The sequence below is a fragment of the Myripristis murdjan genome, chromosome 12 (genome assembly GCF_902150065.1).
Source record: "Myripristis murdjan chromosome 12, fMyrMur1.1, whole genome shotgun sequence".
Taxonomy (NCBI): Eukaryota; Metazoa; Chordata; class Actinopteri; order Holocentriformes; family Holocentridae; genus Myripristis; species Myripristis murdjan.
Window position 1 is genome coordinate 31883944 of NC_043991.1, and position 17574 is coordinate 31901517.

Here is a 17574-nt window from a genome sequence, read left to right on the forward strand (position 1 = left end):
GAACTCCACTTTTATCTTTGCATCAGAAGCTGATGCAGCCCTGCAGTCCTGCCTGGATATCTTCTGCAGGTTTTTGGTGCTAGAATGCCATACAACACCATTTCACAAGTGTCAAGTTAGAGATATACAGGGTGTCCACAAAGTCTCTTTACAATTTAAAAAATCTATTACAAAAGCAATTAATGATAGATAGATAGAACTTTATTGTCATTGCACAATCATATACGGTATAATAATGCAACAAAATTAGGGTACTCAGTACTTTTGGTGCAGGGCAGAATAGAAAGCATGAGATATGAGATAATGAGATATGTTAATCAGATTTGTTCTATGTACTCAGTGGTTATCAAAGTTTTTAATCACACTGGACATCAACGACCTGAAGCAAAAGATCACTGATGCCATTGCCACCATTGATGAGGCTCTGCTGCAGCGAACATGGCAAGAAATCGAGTACCATCTTGATGTGTTTCATGCAACTAATGGTGCCCATATAGAGGTGTATTAAATGAGGCAAAAAAAAACTTCATTATAAACTCCTTATTTTGTAATAATTTCCACAGATTTGTCTATTCATTTGCTTATGTAATAAATCTGCTAAAGAGACTTTATGGACACCCTGTATAAGCCACCATGTCTGCCTGAAATTGATGATTGTCTCTAGTGCACTCTGTGAAGTGAATTGTGGTATAAGATATGCCAGATGGTTAGGTCTAAATGTAGGCCTTTGTTTAAACCCTGCAGCAATGACATGACTAATTCATAATGCTATAAGGCTATACCATTTGCAAAATAATTACAGTTGGTCCATATAGATGTAAGGCTATGATGGATTCAAACTCCATCATAGCCAAACAACATTTGTTGAAACTATCAGGTTTCAAAATTCACCTGCCACTTAAATATTCAAAAGCGTGATGTCCGGAGTAAGCATCAGGAAAAAACAAACAAACAAACAAACAAACAAAAAAAGCAAACAAATGTTTATGATGAATTCAGTCCTGTGAATTCTGTATTCACACATGTATAGAGTCGAAATCTGGTAAGAATCTGAAAGTGTGTGTCCTCCCTTGGGAAGTTCTTTTGGCCAGTTTGTAGGAGGCCATCATAGATTTATGTCTTTATTTCTTGTCCAATGTCATACTGAGATCCAAAAATATCTTTTATTCTCTCTCTCAATCCTGCAGGGGGTTTTGCTGTAGTGTTCCTTGTGCGAACAAATCAAGGAGTACGTTGTGCCCTGAAGAGGATGTATGTCAACAATGAGCATGACCTGCAGGTGTGCAAGCGAGAAATTCAAATAATGGTAAGTTGTGATGATATAATCTTGTCAATGCTGAGCTCTGTGGTTTTCTGTGAAGATCAAACAGTTACATAAGACGCCAAAAACAAAATTGTCACATGATGCAGAAATATCAAATATATGTCAAACATATGCCTCAAATAAACACAGAGTTTGTAAAATGTGTGTACAAAAAGTTGTGCATATTTAAAAAGATGAATAATTCTTTTCAGTATACATGAGTATATCATATAGGCTACTCATTAGGGATGGGCATTTTCAGTAATTTCAATATTCGAGTACTCTAATTACATTATGATCCAGTAATCGATTAGATAGATAGCCTTTATTGTCCCAAAGGGAAATTTGTTTTCACAAACTGTCACAAAACCAACACTAGCCAACACACAATGCACAAATAAACAACATTACCAGGCACCAAACAACATATGAATACACACAAAGCACAAACACCACCAACATTAAACAACAAAAACGCTCAGGAGGGCTGGATCCATACATCTTATTTGTTGAGTGCTGAGATGGCAGACGGGACGAAGCTCTTACTGAAGCGTGCCCGTCGCCATCTCAGAGTCCTGTACCTGCGGCCAGACGGCAGCAGTGTGAAGTGTGGGTGGAGAGGGTGATCGGGGTCGTTGGTTATTGTTCGTGCGAGGTGTGTGACTGCTCTGTGGTTGAGCTCGGTGAGGTTGGGTGTGGGATGGCTGATGATCTTGATGATTACTCGCGAATTAAATATTTTACCGTAAAAAAAAAAAAAAAAAAATTACGGGTGGTCCGTACTTAACTTTGGTTCCGCTAGTGTTTCCAGTCGGATATGGACCTCCACGACATGGCCTGTTGTTTACTAAATAGCAGGCTCATATCATCACTGTGGGTGTTAACAGTAGGGTTGTCACGATACTAAAATTTCAAACTCGATATCAATACCCAGGAAAATATTCGATACCATTTTCGATACCGCAGGGATGAAAAAATGACAAAAATTTAAAATGCATAAAAATATTTTTATTAAAATTAAAAATCAAAAATAGCCTTTTCAATAAAAAAAACACATTTTGTTTGCAAATTGCAAAAATAACCCAAATAACATAATAATTTTACAACATTTTAACTTATAGTGCAAAAATAACAATGACATATGTTTTAGAACTACAAATTTACTACAAACTACTAAGCATTATTTTTATTAACATAGTATTGTTTTATATGATTGACATTTTCTGGAATTGTGTCAACAGCGGCTTTGCGCATGCACGATTCATTCGCTGCCTGGATGCGGAATGGTCTCTGCTCCTCTCCTGACTGCAGCTGCCTGCGACTGCTGCGCGCGGCTCGAGGCTCTGACCGCCTGTGAGGACTTTGGGGCGGGGGAGGGGCTCGCGGCAGCACCCGCTGCTCGCTGAGAACAGGAACTGCAGAGGAACGATACAAGCTTTCATGTCAGTCTCCAAAATACCAGAAAAGTCTCCAATAACACCAGGAAAAGTCGCTAGATTTGTCGCCAGTCGCTTTTGACAAAAATAGTCGCCATGGGGAGTTGGAAAGTCGCCAGATTTAGCGAGAAAGTTGCCAGTTGGCAACACTGGCCGAGTCGCTGGAGCTCTGCCTACCAGGCACTGTTTGGCCTGTGGCGCTGCCTGTCGAGTGCGCATGACGCGCTCGTGCACTGTAGTATCGATACTTTGGCAAATTAATATCGTATCCAGATACGGCCTTTTAGTATTGATACTTTTCAGAGTTTTGTTATTTTTGACAACCCTAGTTAACAGGGCTAGCAAAAGATGTGATGCGAGGCTGCTTGTTAGCTGTCTCCACTGTTTTCTCCTTGTGCTTTAAGTGCACGTGGTTAAGCATCAAGCTAGTATTTCTGTGATATGCAAGTTTAACGGCACATATCCTGTACTGCACGTTATCATCGTCCTTTTTGTCAAAGTATTTCCAGACATCACTTCCTGGTCGCGGCTGACATGGTGCATGTAACGCCAAATGAGTTGTAGCCAAAACCAACACATGCAAGTGCGTGAATAGTAAGACGTTACTTCAATACTGATGTCATCAACGAGTACTCGAGTAATCATACCCACCCCTAGTACTCATGATCACTATCATTCTCAAATATATACAGTACAGGCCAAAAGTTTGGACACACCTTCTTATTAAATGCGTTTTCTTTATTTTCATGACTATTTACATTGTAGATTCTAACTGAAGTAATCAAAACTATGAATGAACACATGTGGAGTTATGTACTTAACAAAAAAAGGTGAAATAACTGAAAACATGTTTTATATTCTAGTTTCTTCAAAATAGCCACCCTTTGCTCTGATTACTGCTTTGCACACTCTTGGCATTCTCTCGATGAGCTTCAAGAGGTAGTCACCTGAAATGGTTTTCCAACAGTCTTGAAGGAGATCCCAGAGGTGTTTAGCACTTTTTGGCCCCTTTGCCTTCACTCTGCGGTCCAGCTCACCCCAAACCATCTGGATTGGGTTCAGGTCCGGTGACTGTGGAGGCCAGGTCATCTGCCGCAGCACTCCATCACTCTCCTTCTTGGTCAAATAGCCCTTACACAGCCTGGAGGTGTGTTTGGGGTCATTGTCCTGTTGAAAAATAAATGATGATCCAACTAAACGCAAACCGGATGGGATGGCATGTCGCTGCAGGATGCTGTGGTAGCCATGCTGGTTCAGTGTGCCTTCAATTTTGAATAAATCCCCAATAGTGTCACCAGCAAAACACCCCCACACCATCACACCTCCTCCTCCATGCTTCACAGCCGGAACCAGGCATGTGGAATCCATCCGTTCACCTTTTCTGCGTCTCACAAAGACACGGCGGGTGGAACCAAAGATCTCAAATTTGGACTCATCAGACCAAAGCACAGATTTCCACTGGTCTAATGTCCATTCCTTGTGTTTCTTGGCCCAAACAAATCTCTTCTGCTTGTTGCCTCTCCTTAGCAGTGGTTTCCTAGCAGCTATTTGACCATGAAGGCCTGATTCGCGCAGTCTCCTCTTAACAGTTGTTCTAGAGATGGGTCTGCTGCTAGAACTCTGTGTGGCATTTATCTGGTCTCTGATCTGAGTGGCTGTTAACTTGCGATTTCTCAGGCTGGTGACTCGGATGAACTTGTCCTGAGGTGACTCTTGGTCTTCCTTTCCTGGGTCGGTCCTCATGTGTGCCAGTTTCGTTGTAGCGCTTGATGGTTTTTGCGACTCCACTTGGGGACACATTTAAAGTTTTTGCAATTTTCCGGACTGACTGACCTTCATTTCTTAAAGTAATGATGGCCACTGGTTTTTCTTTAGTTAGCTGATTGGTTCTTGCCATAATATGAATTTTAACAGTTGTCCAATAGGGCTGTGGGCTGTGTAGCAACCTGACTTCTGCACAACACAACTGATGGTAGCAACCCCATTGATAAAGCAAGAAATTCCACTAATTAACCCTGATAAGGCACACCTGTGAAGTGAAAACCATTTCAGGTGACTACCTCTTGAAGCTCATCGAGAGAATGCCAAGAGTGTGCAAAGCAGTAATCAGAGCAAAGGATGGCTATTTTGAAGAAACTAGAATATAAAACATGTTTTCAGTTATTTCACCTTTTTTTGTTAAGTACATAACTCCACGTGTTCATTCATAGTTTTGATTCCTTCAGTGAGAATCTACAATGTAAATAGTCATGAAAATAAAGAAAATGCATTGAATGAGAAGGTGTGTCCAAACTTTTGGCCTGTACTGTATATCTTTACAGAAATACGCCTATTTGCATAACCTAATCATATTTGTTTCACTTAAACTTTCTTGTAAAACTGAGCGAAATACATTTGTGAATCTCCATCCATTTCGTTGAATACTTTAAAGGCTCTTCTTATGGAAATTTCACTGAATTCAACATATGGAAAAGGACGGGTTCTATGTCATAAGAGCTCTACCCTCCAATGGACTTCGCTATTGATGTTCTATCAAGAATTTCACTATTGGTTCTACCCTATCAGGGCTCCATCATAGCACCTGAGAAAGATCTTTGCACTCATTGCCCAATCATGTGGTAGGGGCCTCACAGCACCCACCCCCTATAAAACCTCCTGTGTCTCCGCTGCTCATCTTACTTTTACTCTAAGCCACCTGAGCTACAGATCTCCCTGTTCCTCTTCTTGTTCACTCTGATGTTGCAGCCTTTGCAAGATGTCCTCCGCTACCAAGACCTGCTCCTTTTGTGCCATACAGAGGTCGTTCCCAGACAACCATCTGTCCTGCTTCATCTGCCTCAGTTGGCGTCATCAGGATAAGCCCTAGGGCTACCCTGCTTTCTTGCTGTCCTCTGTGAGGAGTGCAAAAGCAGGCAGAGGTATGCTGAGTCCGTCCGCTCCTTCGACGCTGTTCAGGCACATAAAGTGACTTACTGGGACAATTATGATGAAGAAAACGACCATCGTGTGTACAAGGATGAGGACCCGGCCAACCTCTTCCTTGACGACAAGACACTGGCATGGCATTGTTATCCCGTCAATGAACTTTCTGCCCTCTTCACCTTGGCCACCAAGAGACGGGGAGCCCCCCTACTACTGACTCCTCCCCCTTCATTCCTGTGGACAACTTTGTTATTGGACTCTGTGCTCATCTGCATGCTAGGCCTTAAGCATGTGTGGTCTGACCCAAGACTGCACAACAGTAAGACTCCCACTGTGGCCAATCAGTAAAGGGCTGGGAGTGGGACAAGTGAGTGCCTGTCATCAAGGACACAGTCAGGGTCTGCTTCCTTCTATTAGCCTCTATCTGGACATCACTCAATGACAGTTGATGGCCAACTTTTTCAACCACAGCTACGCTGGTGCCTCTTGGGTGGTCGCAGTAGCAATGAGCATAGCTCTTCTGGCAGGGACTCTGGACAAACTCATGCACAAGTGCACTGAGCTGTCTGCAACAGAGATCATGGAGGTTCAAATGTCGACCACCACCACCCTTCACATGTCACAGGCCTTCGCCATCAATGGCATCCGCACCATGTCTGCAACCCAGCTCGACTACAGGCACCTCTGGCTGGTTCCTGTCTTCCCCCGAGGGAGCAAGATCATTAACTCCTCCTCAACACACGTCTCCTGTGGGTTGCTGTTTTTCTAACAGGAGACAACCTGGAAGGAGTTTGTGTACCTAGGCTCCCTTCTTTGCCCCCAGCACCCCCCTCCTTGTCAGTTTCAGCAGGGACAGCAGCAACAATGCCAGCAGCTGAGCACTAGCCATGACCACTTCCCTGTGACAGGTCTACTGCCAGCGCGAGCCATACGGGGCCTGCTCAAGCTCCTTTGCTGTGTTGGGGGTATTGGCCCTATTTGTTGTACTGTCTCTGGACAGAGACATTCTGCTTCTGTGTATAATAAAGAGTATTGTACCAACCTTTACACTATCTGCAGAGCAATTCTTTGCACCACACATTCTGATACACCGGTTGTTTTAGATGCTAATGCTTATGATAGGGCTGTTGCAATAACTGCAATATTGCAATACAGTGCTATAGACAAGCCAACTGCAGGGGATGTCAAGCAACCACCACAACTGCTATGTTCGTGTCTCTCAGGGTTTTCCCAGGCTTTTTGGATGATTTAGGTGCTGTGTCACACATAGGCTGTAAAAAGATGGACAACATTTCTCCACATCCTCCCACTGTACAAAAATGAAGCCAAAATATCCCTGATACCGACGCTGCTGTCTTGTGCTGGTGATGTCATTTGGAGTCTGCGCAGTTTTTCAAGTCCAAAGGCCTTTTATGAATACTGCCTAAGAGTCTATGTTTTTGTTCTGTTAATGATAGTGACTATCTTATGAGTGGTATTTATGGGATGTATTGTTAAGTGCTATGCTATATTATCTTTCTTTTTCTTTTTATTACTTTTTAAAAAATTATTGGTATGATTTTGGTATTGGCTTTAAGGCAGTTATCCCTCACATTTCCCAGTTAATTTTTATTTTGTATCTTTTATAAAGTTTCTTGTATGAGTAAATAAACAAACCAAACCAAACCAAACTAGTAGTGACCAGGGGAGTAGTGCCAGGGTATCAAGGTCCTGCTTTCTGAACTTTTGACATAGCAGGCCTATAGCTGCTTCAATTTTGACAGGCTTTGCCACTGCTTTTGGCACTACAACTGAAGGCTTGTTAAATTAAGGTAAATACAGCAACTAACCACGTATTCATTTTTAAAAAGTCACACCTCTGAACATACTGTATCTCTAAATGTATAAGTAAGGTAATTTTCATTATTATTGAAACTAAACATCTATCATAACTTGGTGGACAGCTAAATCACATATCTTTAGCTCAGCCTATACTTTTGTTAGGTTAGCATATGCATTCAATATTTTAGTAACTATTAGCCTAGTTAGTAATGCAATACACCATTTTTCTTGAAGAGTCAATATATGTAGAGTCATGGGCTCTATTTTCCCGGCGCAGCGCAGGGTGGTGCAGTGAGGCGTACCCTGCGCAGAGCTATTTTCGACCAGTGCAACCCGTGGGGCGCACAGTTTGGTATTTTGGCAGACCGAGGTGCGCTGAGATGGGAGTGGTAGTGCAGCAGGGGGTGGTGCCGACAGATTCAGCTTGGCGCAGTGACATTTTCGTGCCAAAAGGCTTCGCCGAGGTGCGCCCAAAGCTCGCCATCTGAAACCACGTCTACTTTCGGCGCAAGGCGCAGCGGGGCCGGCACAGTGGAATTTTGGCTGACAGGCGGGCAGTGCGCACATGTCACCACAACCTCACAGATTGTCAGGCACAGTAACAATGCAATAAATACCCACAAAAAACACTATTCAATGCTATAATCTCAATCAGCACATAAATGTATGCCCATATCGACTGTCCCGTCACAACTGATGTCAGATCAAAGGAGATTGGCACCGTTTGGCATGTGTCATGGAAACCCAACCTGATCACCTGTCAGTCAAACAATGTGTCCAGTACGGTGATGTCTTTTTTCCAGTCATGGTGTCCGGCGCTGCTCGTGTTAACTACACAGTTCTTCTTCCATATATATAAATATTCCACACTGGGTTTCCGTTGTCCGGTAATCACCAGACTATGACTGGTAGCCTAAAATCTGCCAAAGTCCGGTAATTTTTAAATGCCCGGTGAAAATATTCCCTCTAAGCACAATTTGAATTTTATTAAAACAGTCAATTTTCACGTAATTTTATTTATTTTATTTAAAAAAAAAAATACCCTGCGTGATCCCTGTCTCCAGTGTACCAGAGAGAGAGAGAGGTTTTTCTCTGCAGAACCGGAGCAAAACAGCACAGCAAAGTCGCCTGGAGGAGAACAAAGTCACAAGACAGATGCGCATTGCAAGTTGCGGAGAGACACTTGAGACTTTCGATTTTAATTCAGCTGCTGAATTAAGTTTTTGTTGCATCTATTTGATTTCAAGTTGGCAGCACGCTGCATTATTAAAATGGTATGAGCCAGTTTTTTTGTTTGCAAATTGTAGTTGCAAGAGCACAGGCTTGCGCAATATTTATTTATTTATTTTAGAAGTTACGCATGTGATTCAATTGACGGCACTCATTTTATATGATATAGCCTACTTTTCAATAAAAAGATTATGCTATAAATTGACATGCCTTGATATCATTCTTATGTAGCCTGCATATAATTTTAAGCTCAATAAATTCAGATAATATTTGACCGGAATTTCAAACATTTGTCCGGTAAATTGAAAAACTGCTGGTCACATTGTCTGGTGCCAATTTTTTTTTTTTCTAGGGGAAACCCTGATTCCACACAAATTGAAAATGTAAAATGCATCAGTTCCTTGTCAGACACTGGGCGTTTAGAACAGCAAATGTAAAAGCTTTCATTAACCGGATTTTGTTTTAATCTCAAGTGTGTCATTGTAAGTGATGGGAGTCAAAAGTTGCAAAACAAATATTGTATTTATATGAATATGGCGAGGATTATCCTTTGAGGTAAAAACATTCATCAAAAATGGGGGCTTCACAGTTAAATTTATATAAGCTCGTAAAAATCAATAACTTTAACAGACGGTGACAGAGCTGGAAAAAGAGAGATGCGAGGCAGGTAGGTAAGGCCAGACAAAAAAAAACTTTGGGTTCCGGTTCCCGACCGAGTGTCCCATTTAACCCCCGAGTCAGATTATTTTATTGGCCTCTGTGTAAAAATAAAATAAAAAAAGAAAAATAAAGGCACCATGCGACCGAGTGTGATCTTGTTTGCATTGGTCAAAAGTTAAGCAGGGCTTTTATTTTGATGTATGTTGCACTCGCCTTATTTGTGATGTTCTCGTGTAACTTCGGGAAATAACTTCATAGAATCACGCGTCACCGACAGCACTGGCTGGAAAGAATGGACTTCTGCACGGTGTGTGTGTGTGTGTGATTTGTCCTCGCAAACCACCAGAGAAAATAATCCGACTACAAGAGAAAACCTTTGCGGATGTAGTGAAAGAGGTGAAACAGTGCCATTGCAGATTTGCACCGCGGAGCCTGGCTCTATGGTGGTGGGCGTGATGGGTGTATTTGACTTCAGGATAGAACTGTGTTGAAAAGATCGATCCTCCGATTTTGAATCGATCTTTATTTAAATTCCCATGTGTGTGGAATATGAACGTACACTATATTGCCAAAAGTATTCGCTCGGCTGCCTTCACACACATATGAACATGAGTGACATCCCATTCTTAAACCATAGGATTTAATATGATGTGGGCCCATCCTTTGCAGCTATAACAGCTTCAACTCTTCTAGGAAGGCTTTCCACAAGGTTTAGGAGTGTGTTTATGGGAATTTTTGACCATTCTTCCAGAAGTGCATTTGTGAGGTCAAACACTGATGTTGGACAAGAAGGCCTGGCTCGCAGTCTCCGCTCTAATTCATCCCAAAGGTGTTCTCTCGGGTTGAGGTCAGGACTCTGTGCAGGCCAGTCAAGTTCTTCCACACCAAACTTGCTTATCCATGTCTTTATGGACCTTGCTTTGTGCACTGGTGCGCAGTCGTGTTGGAACAGGAAGGGCCATCTCCAAACTGTTCCCACAAAGTTGGGAGCATGAAATTGTCCAAAATGTCTTTGTATGCTGAAGCATTAAGAGTTCCTTTCACTGGAACTAAGGGGCCGAGCCCAACGTCCGAAAAACAACCCCACACCATAATCCCCCCTCCACCAAACTTTACACTTGGCACAATGCAGTCAGACAAGTACCGTTCTCTTGGCAACCACCAAACCCAGACTCGTCCATCAGATTGCCAGACGGAGAAGCGTGACTCGTCACTGCAGAGAACATGTGTCCACTGCTCTAGAGTCCAGTGGCGGTGTGCTTTACACCGCTGCATCCGATGCTTTGCATTGTGCTTGGTGATGTAAGGCTTGGATGCAGCTGCTCGGCCATGGAAACCCATTCCATGAAGCTCTCTACGCACTGCTCTTGAGCTAATCTGAAGATCACATGAAGTTTAAAGGTCTCAAGCTATTGACTCTGCAGAAAGTTGGCGTCCTCTGCGCACTATGCGTCTCAGCATCCGCTGACCCCGCTCTGTGATTTTATGTGGCCTACCACTCCGTGGCTGAGTTGCTGTTGTTCCCAATCGCTTCTACTTTGTTATAGTACCACTAACAGTTGATTGTGGAATATTTAGTAGCGAGGAAGTTTCACAACTGGACTTACTGCACAGGTGGCATCCTATTACATTACTATTACAGCACCATGCTGGAATTCACTGAGCTCCTGAGAGCGACCCATTCTTTCACAAATGTTTGTTGAAGTAGTCTGCATGCCTAGGTGCTTGATTTTATACACCTGTGGTCATGGAAGTGATTGGAACACCTGAATTCAATGATTTGGATAGATGAGCGAATACTTTTGGCAATATAGTGTATGTCTAGGGAAAATTACATGGAGGGAAGCAAATCTGGGTGGCACAACCCCTCCAGTCGTTTCACCTGCACCTGCACCACCAAGAAAAAACATTACAACACCTGCACCGGCACCGTACGAGTCCAAAAGGAAAAGAAACTTTACAGGCTACAGCAGCGCACTGACATAGATTGTGTAACAAAGTGAAGAGTTCCCACTCCACGCTATTTTCACTGGCTAACAGCAGCACACTGGCTTAGCTTGTCTATTCAGAGAAGTGGTATCACTTTGGCTTTTTTTTTTTTTTTTTTTTTTTTTTGACTTATCTGTGTTATCACATGCATACTGATGCTCATTCATTGGTAGTTGAATAGTTTGGTCTGTTTGATAAGTAATTTACATTTTTAAAACAAATAATAATTTAACATATTGTTAAATTATTTGAGTCACGCTTACTGGTAAACATCTACTCCTGCAAGATAATTTATTATGTTATACAACTCATAAACATACACTAACACTACATACCAAGTGTTTGAGCATCATATCTCTTCTGGGCTACAAATGGTGGTCCTAGCCATTTTTGCCAGTCTTACAGCCATTTTAATTATCAATACCTTTATTAATTTGTTGTCAAATGACACAATATAATACAAGTATTAATGTGTTGCATAACTAGACAGGCATGTAATTCAGTAACAGCTCAAAATGCTTTTTAATAAAACTAACCAAATCAATATCGGATCGAATTGAATCAGATCGAATTGTGATAATCGATTCTGAATGAATCGGAATCGAATCGATTCTTGAAATTTGAATTGATACCCAGCACTACTTCAGGTACCTAAATAAATGTAAGTAAAATATGTTAAATCTAATAGTACATCACGCAAGGTTTCTTTTTATTTTCCAATCAACAGGACCCAAAATCTACATTATTCATTTCACTGCTATGGGAAATTGTATATTTTTAATAAATATTGCCATGTCTGAAAGACCAATCCAGTAAGGTGATGATGGATTTGGATTTCTGACCAAAGTTTTGGCAGCAAAAAAAAGAGGCCAAGATTTTTATGTTTTTAGATATTTGATATTTTTTAGATATTTGATATGATTTTGTTGTTCTTAGAGGTTATTTATAGATTTTTTAAAATTTTGTTATTTTTTGAATTTTTTAAATACAAGTGTAACCATCACACTTGTTAGTGAGGTCACAGCTCTCCCTTCTTCTTCCATTCTCTCCAAACCCTTTGCTCATGCCCGTTGCACCTCCAGGGCTTATACTTTGTGCTGACGTGTTTTTCCGAACTAGCGCAAGATAGGAACCATGACCCATGCAAGTTTTTGTAGGAAGTTCTGCAGTTGCTTCAGAACCTTATTGATTAGGGCCGCACTGCCTCTACCTTGTTTGCAGCAGTGATTGCAGTGGGCCATGATGGTTTTGGACATCAGTAGCCACCCCTTGGTTAATTGTTTCCTGTTGAGGGTCCGCACGTTGAGGCCCCCTACTTGGTGCTTTGTTTCTCAGTGGGATCTGTAGACAGTTCTGGATGGTTTGACTGGTCCGCCCTTTGAGCTGTTACGTCAGACTGATTTGGAGCTTTTGTCTATTAAAGTCCCCATGGTGTACAGTTTTCCAGGGTTTTATTTCAACTGCTAATATCCCTAGCATGATGTATTTGTGGTTTTGAGTACCTGTGGTCTGCTAAATATAGTTTCACAGCTCCTCTCTCTTGCCTTTATCCCGGAGCTCTGGCAGCACAGTTTGTTTAGCCAGTCAGAAGAGAGAATCAGCCCCTCTCCACTGATTGGCTGACTATCAACTGACATCACTGCGCAATGCATTCTGGGATGTAAACAATAGCGTGTCACCATATTGAGCAAGAGAAAAACAGAGCCAATGAGATACAGTAGCCTAACTGTTTGAAAACTTGTCGAAAGCGAGTTATCATCTTATGTAAGATTGTCATGGCTACCGCCGAGCGTGATATTATACAACCGTACGTATTTGAGCCCGACTCCGATCCCGAACCACAGACAAAACCAGCATTGTATTGCTATTGTGATGGCGGCGCGCATGGACTCAGCGGCCCCTCCAGGGATCAGCGAGAGTGAATGTTTGAAATGTTTTGCTTAACCCAGACGCTCAGGTTGCATAACCTACAGCCGAGAGACTTTACTAAACATCAGGGTAAAGCATGCTGCAAGAAATGAGGCACTCTGCTTTGATGTGGACTACGCCAGTACGGAATTTTACCTGTGTCTTCACCGGCAGTCACCAGGGAGAGGAGGAAGTGCAAGCAGTGCGAACGTAAACAAAGGAGGGGGAAGGGAGCTGGATCCACGCTAGGCTAAAGGCTAACCCCTCCAGACCAGCAGGACCGTCACTCTTGCTCTCTAATGTTCACTCCCTCAACAACAAGCTGGACGAGCTCCACTTGCTAAGAGACACCCGCAGAGACTGGACAGACTGCTGTGTGCTTGCTTTTATGGAAACATGGCTCCATGGAAACATCCCATCCCTGCAGGAGTAGAGCACTGAACATTGTCAGAGACCCCTCTCACCCGCTCCACAAATACTTTGAACTGCTGCCATCTGGCAAACGGTTCAGAAGCATGGAAAGCAAAACCACCAGAATGCGCAACAGCTTCCTCCCACAAGCTGTTAGACTTTTAAACTGCTGACTTTACCATCACTTGGGGATCCCAAGTGAGAAACGTTATTTCATTTTGTGTGCATTATTCCTGTATGTGTAGCTTAATGACAATAAAGCTTGATTTGATTTGATTTGATTGTGTTGGGTTGATAAAACAGTTTGTACTGAAATGAGCCCAACAGACGAGCAAATTTAGACTAAAACCCTGCGGGAACCGTGAAACTGGAACCCTGAGTGTGATGTTACACGACTGTACGATCCCGAACCACAGACGACAGGAGACCGAACCACCTCAAATCCGTTTATTATAAGGTGTTTCAGAATGGTAAGTTATTTTTGTTAAATATGTTATATGTAAATATGTTGTGAACTTGTTGCCCTGGAAGCAGAGGTACTGGTAGCTTGGTAGCTTGTTGGCCGGGGAGTTGAGGCTAACTGGCTAAGTTCGCTAGCGCTGTGGGCGGAGTCACTGACATCACAAAAGACACTGACGTCATAACTTCAAGGAAGTGCAATCCACTTGTTTTACTGGGACAGTTTCAAAAAACAGGCTGTGTGCACATCTCCATTTATCATAGGTGAAATGCATGGGACAGTATTTATGTGGCCCCAAGACCTTCCCTATCACGCAAAAACAACAAAAATTGCATTTTTCAGGCCATGGGGCCTTTAAGGTGGCGCTTCTCTTCACTCTTACTTAAGCTAGAAGAGTGGGGTATTTTTTTTGCCTCATTAGTACATCTCTCCTGCATGTCTGTCAGTGATGATAAGGGTCAATGGAATGGTTCCAAGGCACTGGTGGAAGAAGGGGACATTTCTCCAAACCATGTCACCACAGCCAAACCATAGATTCAGGCTTGCAGACCAAGGTTGGTCCCAATGGTCTATTTTGTTTGTGTTTCCCTACAGCAAATGTAGCCATCCCAAATAGTCAATATCAGAATCAAAAATACAAGGCAAAATTGGGGAACTTTCTTTGAAACCTTGTGCTGTTGTGTGTTAACATATTTCATTTAATATTTTCAAATTTTGCCATGCTGTTGCGGATGTTACATCATGTGGAGCACGTGGAGTTCCCTCTGTCAGTGCAGTGGCTCACTCACTGGATCTGTGATGTAGTCCGGAAAAGTTATAATGCTTTGGTGTTCCCTTTTCCAGTAGACCTCAGGGCACCATCATTAACAATTATGCCACATTCTGACCTGTCCCATTTTAAAGTATACAGCCTTTAGTAGATGCCTTAAGTGCCCTTTTCAGTATTTTTTTCCAGAAATGTCCTTTTCTGAGTTGGTATAACCAATGTGTGCATGTACATTCTTGACATTAAAAAGGTAGGCTAAATTCCGTAGTGTCCAAATTATGGTTATTATGGTTGCTGTGAAATACATACCCTTGCAGTTAAATCAAATTGTGGTATACAAATGATACAGCATTGCAACATTAATATGTTGTTTTTGATTACCTTACCGAATTTAGATGTCTGTTGCCCTCTGCAGGTGGTGACCTGCTGTCACCATGCATTCCACCTTAGTCTGACCAGCCAAATTGTCTCACATGCTCTACCGCAGTTACCCTGGAGGAGTGTGACAAAGTGGGCTTCACAACACCATTTGTCACTTATGTACCTGTTTATCCATTTCACTATTACACCTTTGGTTGTTTAGTTTCATTACCTGTTATGTTAACCATGAGTTCCAATTAATAGCACCAATACACATTACTGTCCTGGGTCTGTTTGTGTTTAGTGTTATATTGAAGTTAAGATTTCCAGCACTCTTAAACTAAGGTTGAAACAGTAATGACAGGTAAACATTGATGTATCAGTTAATTTTATTGCTATTCTCTTTACAACATTACAGCATTGGCAAGTTAAGACAATTTCCTTTATCTAATTTTTGTTCTTACTGTTCGCTGGAAATCATTATGCGGGAGGGGGCCATGCTGTGATTCCCGGCCTGTTAAGCATTCAGTGACGTCAGCAACGTCAGCATCACACGACCGGGGAAGCTACCACAATAGAGGGAGAAGCTGTTTATGGGTTTTGATTGTATTTCATTTATGCTTCGCAGATGGTCGAGGAAACAGTAGAGGATGGTGCATTCAAGTGCAGTAGGAAATTTGAGTTCTTGCAATAATTATGATGAATCTTTTTTCATTGCTGTATTGGAGATTTTTAGTATGCCACCCCTGTAGTAAAGATGGTTAGGGCTTAATACAGCTTGATGAGTGTGACTTGTGCCAGTATTTTTGGCTGTTTATAATTATGAGTTGATTTATTCTCAGCGACTTATGTTAATAGTTATTTTTGTAGTTTTCCTTGTCTTTGTACATTACCTGGATGCACTCGTCGTACTTCACCAGGGATCTTTTGTAGCACAGAGGAGATATGTTGCTCAGACACTCAGTATGTAGTGTTAGTGTATGTTTATGAGCTTGACTCCAATAATTTAACAGTATGTTAAATTGTTATCTGTTTTGAAAATGTAAATTGCTTATCAAACAGACCTAACAATTCAACTACCATTGAATGAGCAGTAATATGCATGTGACAACATAGATTGAAAAATAAGCCAAAGTGATACCTCTTCTCTGAATAGACAAGCTAAGCCAGTGTGCTGCTGTTAGCCAGTGAAAATAGAGCGGAGTGGCAACTCTTCACTTTGTTACACAATCTATGTCAGTGCGCTGCTGTAGCTCAATTCGCTCAGTGCACAAGACGAGTGACGCACATCCAGTTTCGCCAGATAGCGGCACTTCAGTTTCCGGTCTGTGTAATGGCTAAGCCTAACGCTTACATATTCTCCCGGTGCCTCACGGATTTGTCTAGACTAACGATAAACTATGTCCACCGAAACGTTGCTGCCACTTCCCCTGCCCCCAAAAGCAAACAAGAGAAGGGTTTTAAGTTATACATCTCCAGCTATTTGCACAACATCGAAGGTATGTAATTTAGAGAAAGCTAGCTAACGGTCGTTAGCTAGCTTTAGCTAACTAATGTAGATGGTTAGCACCAGGCGAATCACACCGTAACGTTTGTTGTGTAGAATGAATCTTGCTTTTGTATTCAGTGGCAAGTTAGCTGACTATACCTGAGGCCTGTATCATGAAGCGGGATTAAGGCGTTAGCGAGATAACTTCAGGCTCAACTCCAGATTTTCTGTATCACAAAGCTGGTTCACATCTCATCGGGATAGGATACCTATCCTAAACCTGTTCTGAAAGCTAGCCTGCTAGGGTTAGGGATAGGGTTGACCCTGCTATCAACTTGATGTACTGACATGATTGGATTTTGGCGTCCGCTTTATTTTATTATAGCCTGTAAAACAGGCACGCAACACGTCTGTGCAGTGCAGTGAGTTCATAGGTGTCAGTGTCAGATGCGGGCTACTTGAGCCACTGATGTGTAGTTTGCGCATTATTGCCGACTGCACCGTGGCTGCCTTCTCTTCGCGGCAGCCACGGTGTTCGATTTAGTGTGTAAATTTTGTTTTTCCTCCTCATACTTTTCCAGTCAGCTGCCTCGGAACCCTCCCTTATACATGCGCGTTCACGGCACTTGATGAGACAAACCTGGATTGAGTGAGCGAGTTGATAACCAGTGTCGTGATACCGGTTATTCCTGATCACCATGATCTCTGTTAGTGTAGCCGGATAGGTCTGAGAAATCCAGGGAAAACTGAGCTTGCTTTGTGATACAGGCCTCAGGTATAGTCAGCTAACTTGCCACTGGATACAAAAACGAGATTGAT

General features: G+C 42.2%; 1 protein-coding gene across 1 annotated transcript in view; it reads left to right on the forward strand.

Annotated features, from left to right (window-relative positions):
- Positions 1-17574, forward strand: part of aak1b (AP2 associated kinase 1b) — a 100523-nt gene that overhangs the window by 7261 nt on the left and 75688 nt on the right. Inside the window, exon 3 of the mRNA XM_030064751.1 lies at positions 1188-1306. Coding sequence (XP_029920611.1) covers positions 1188-1306 — 119 coding nt within the window. The remainder of the gene's footprint in view (positions 1-1187; positions 1307-17574) is intronic.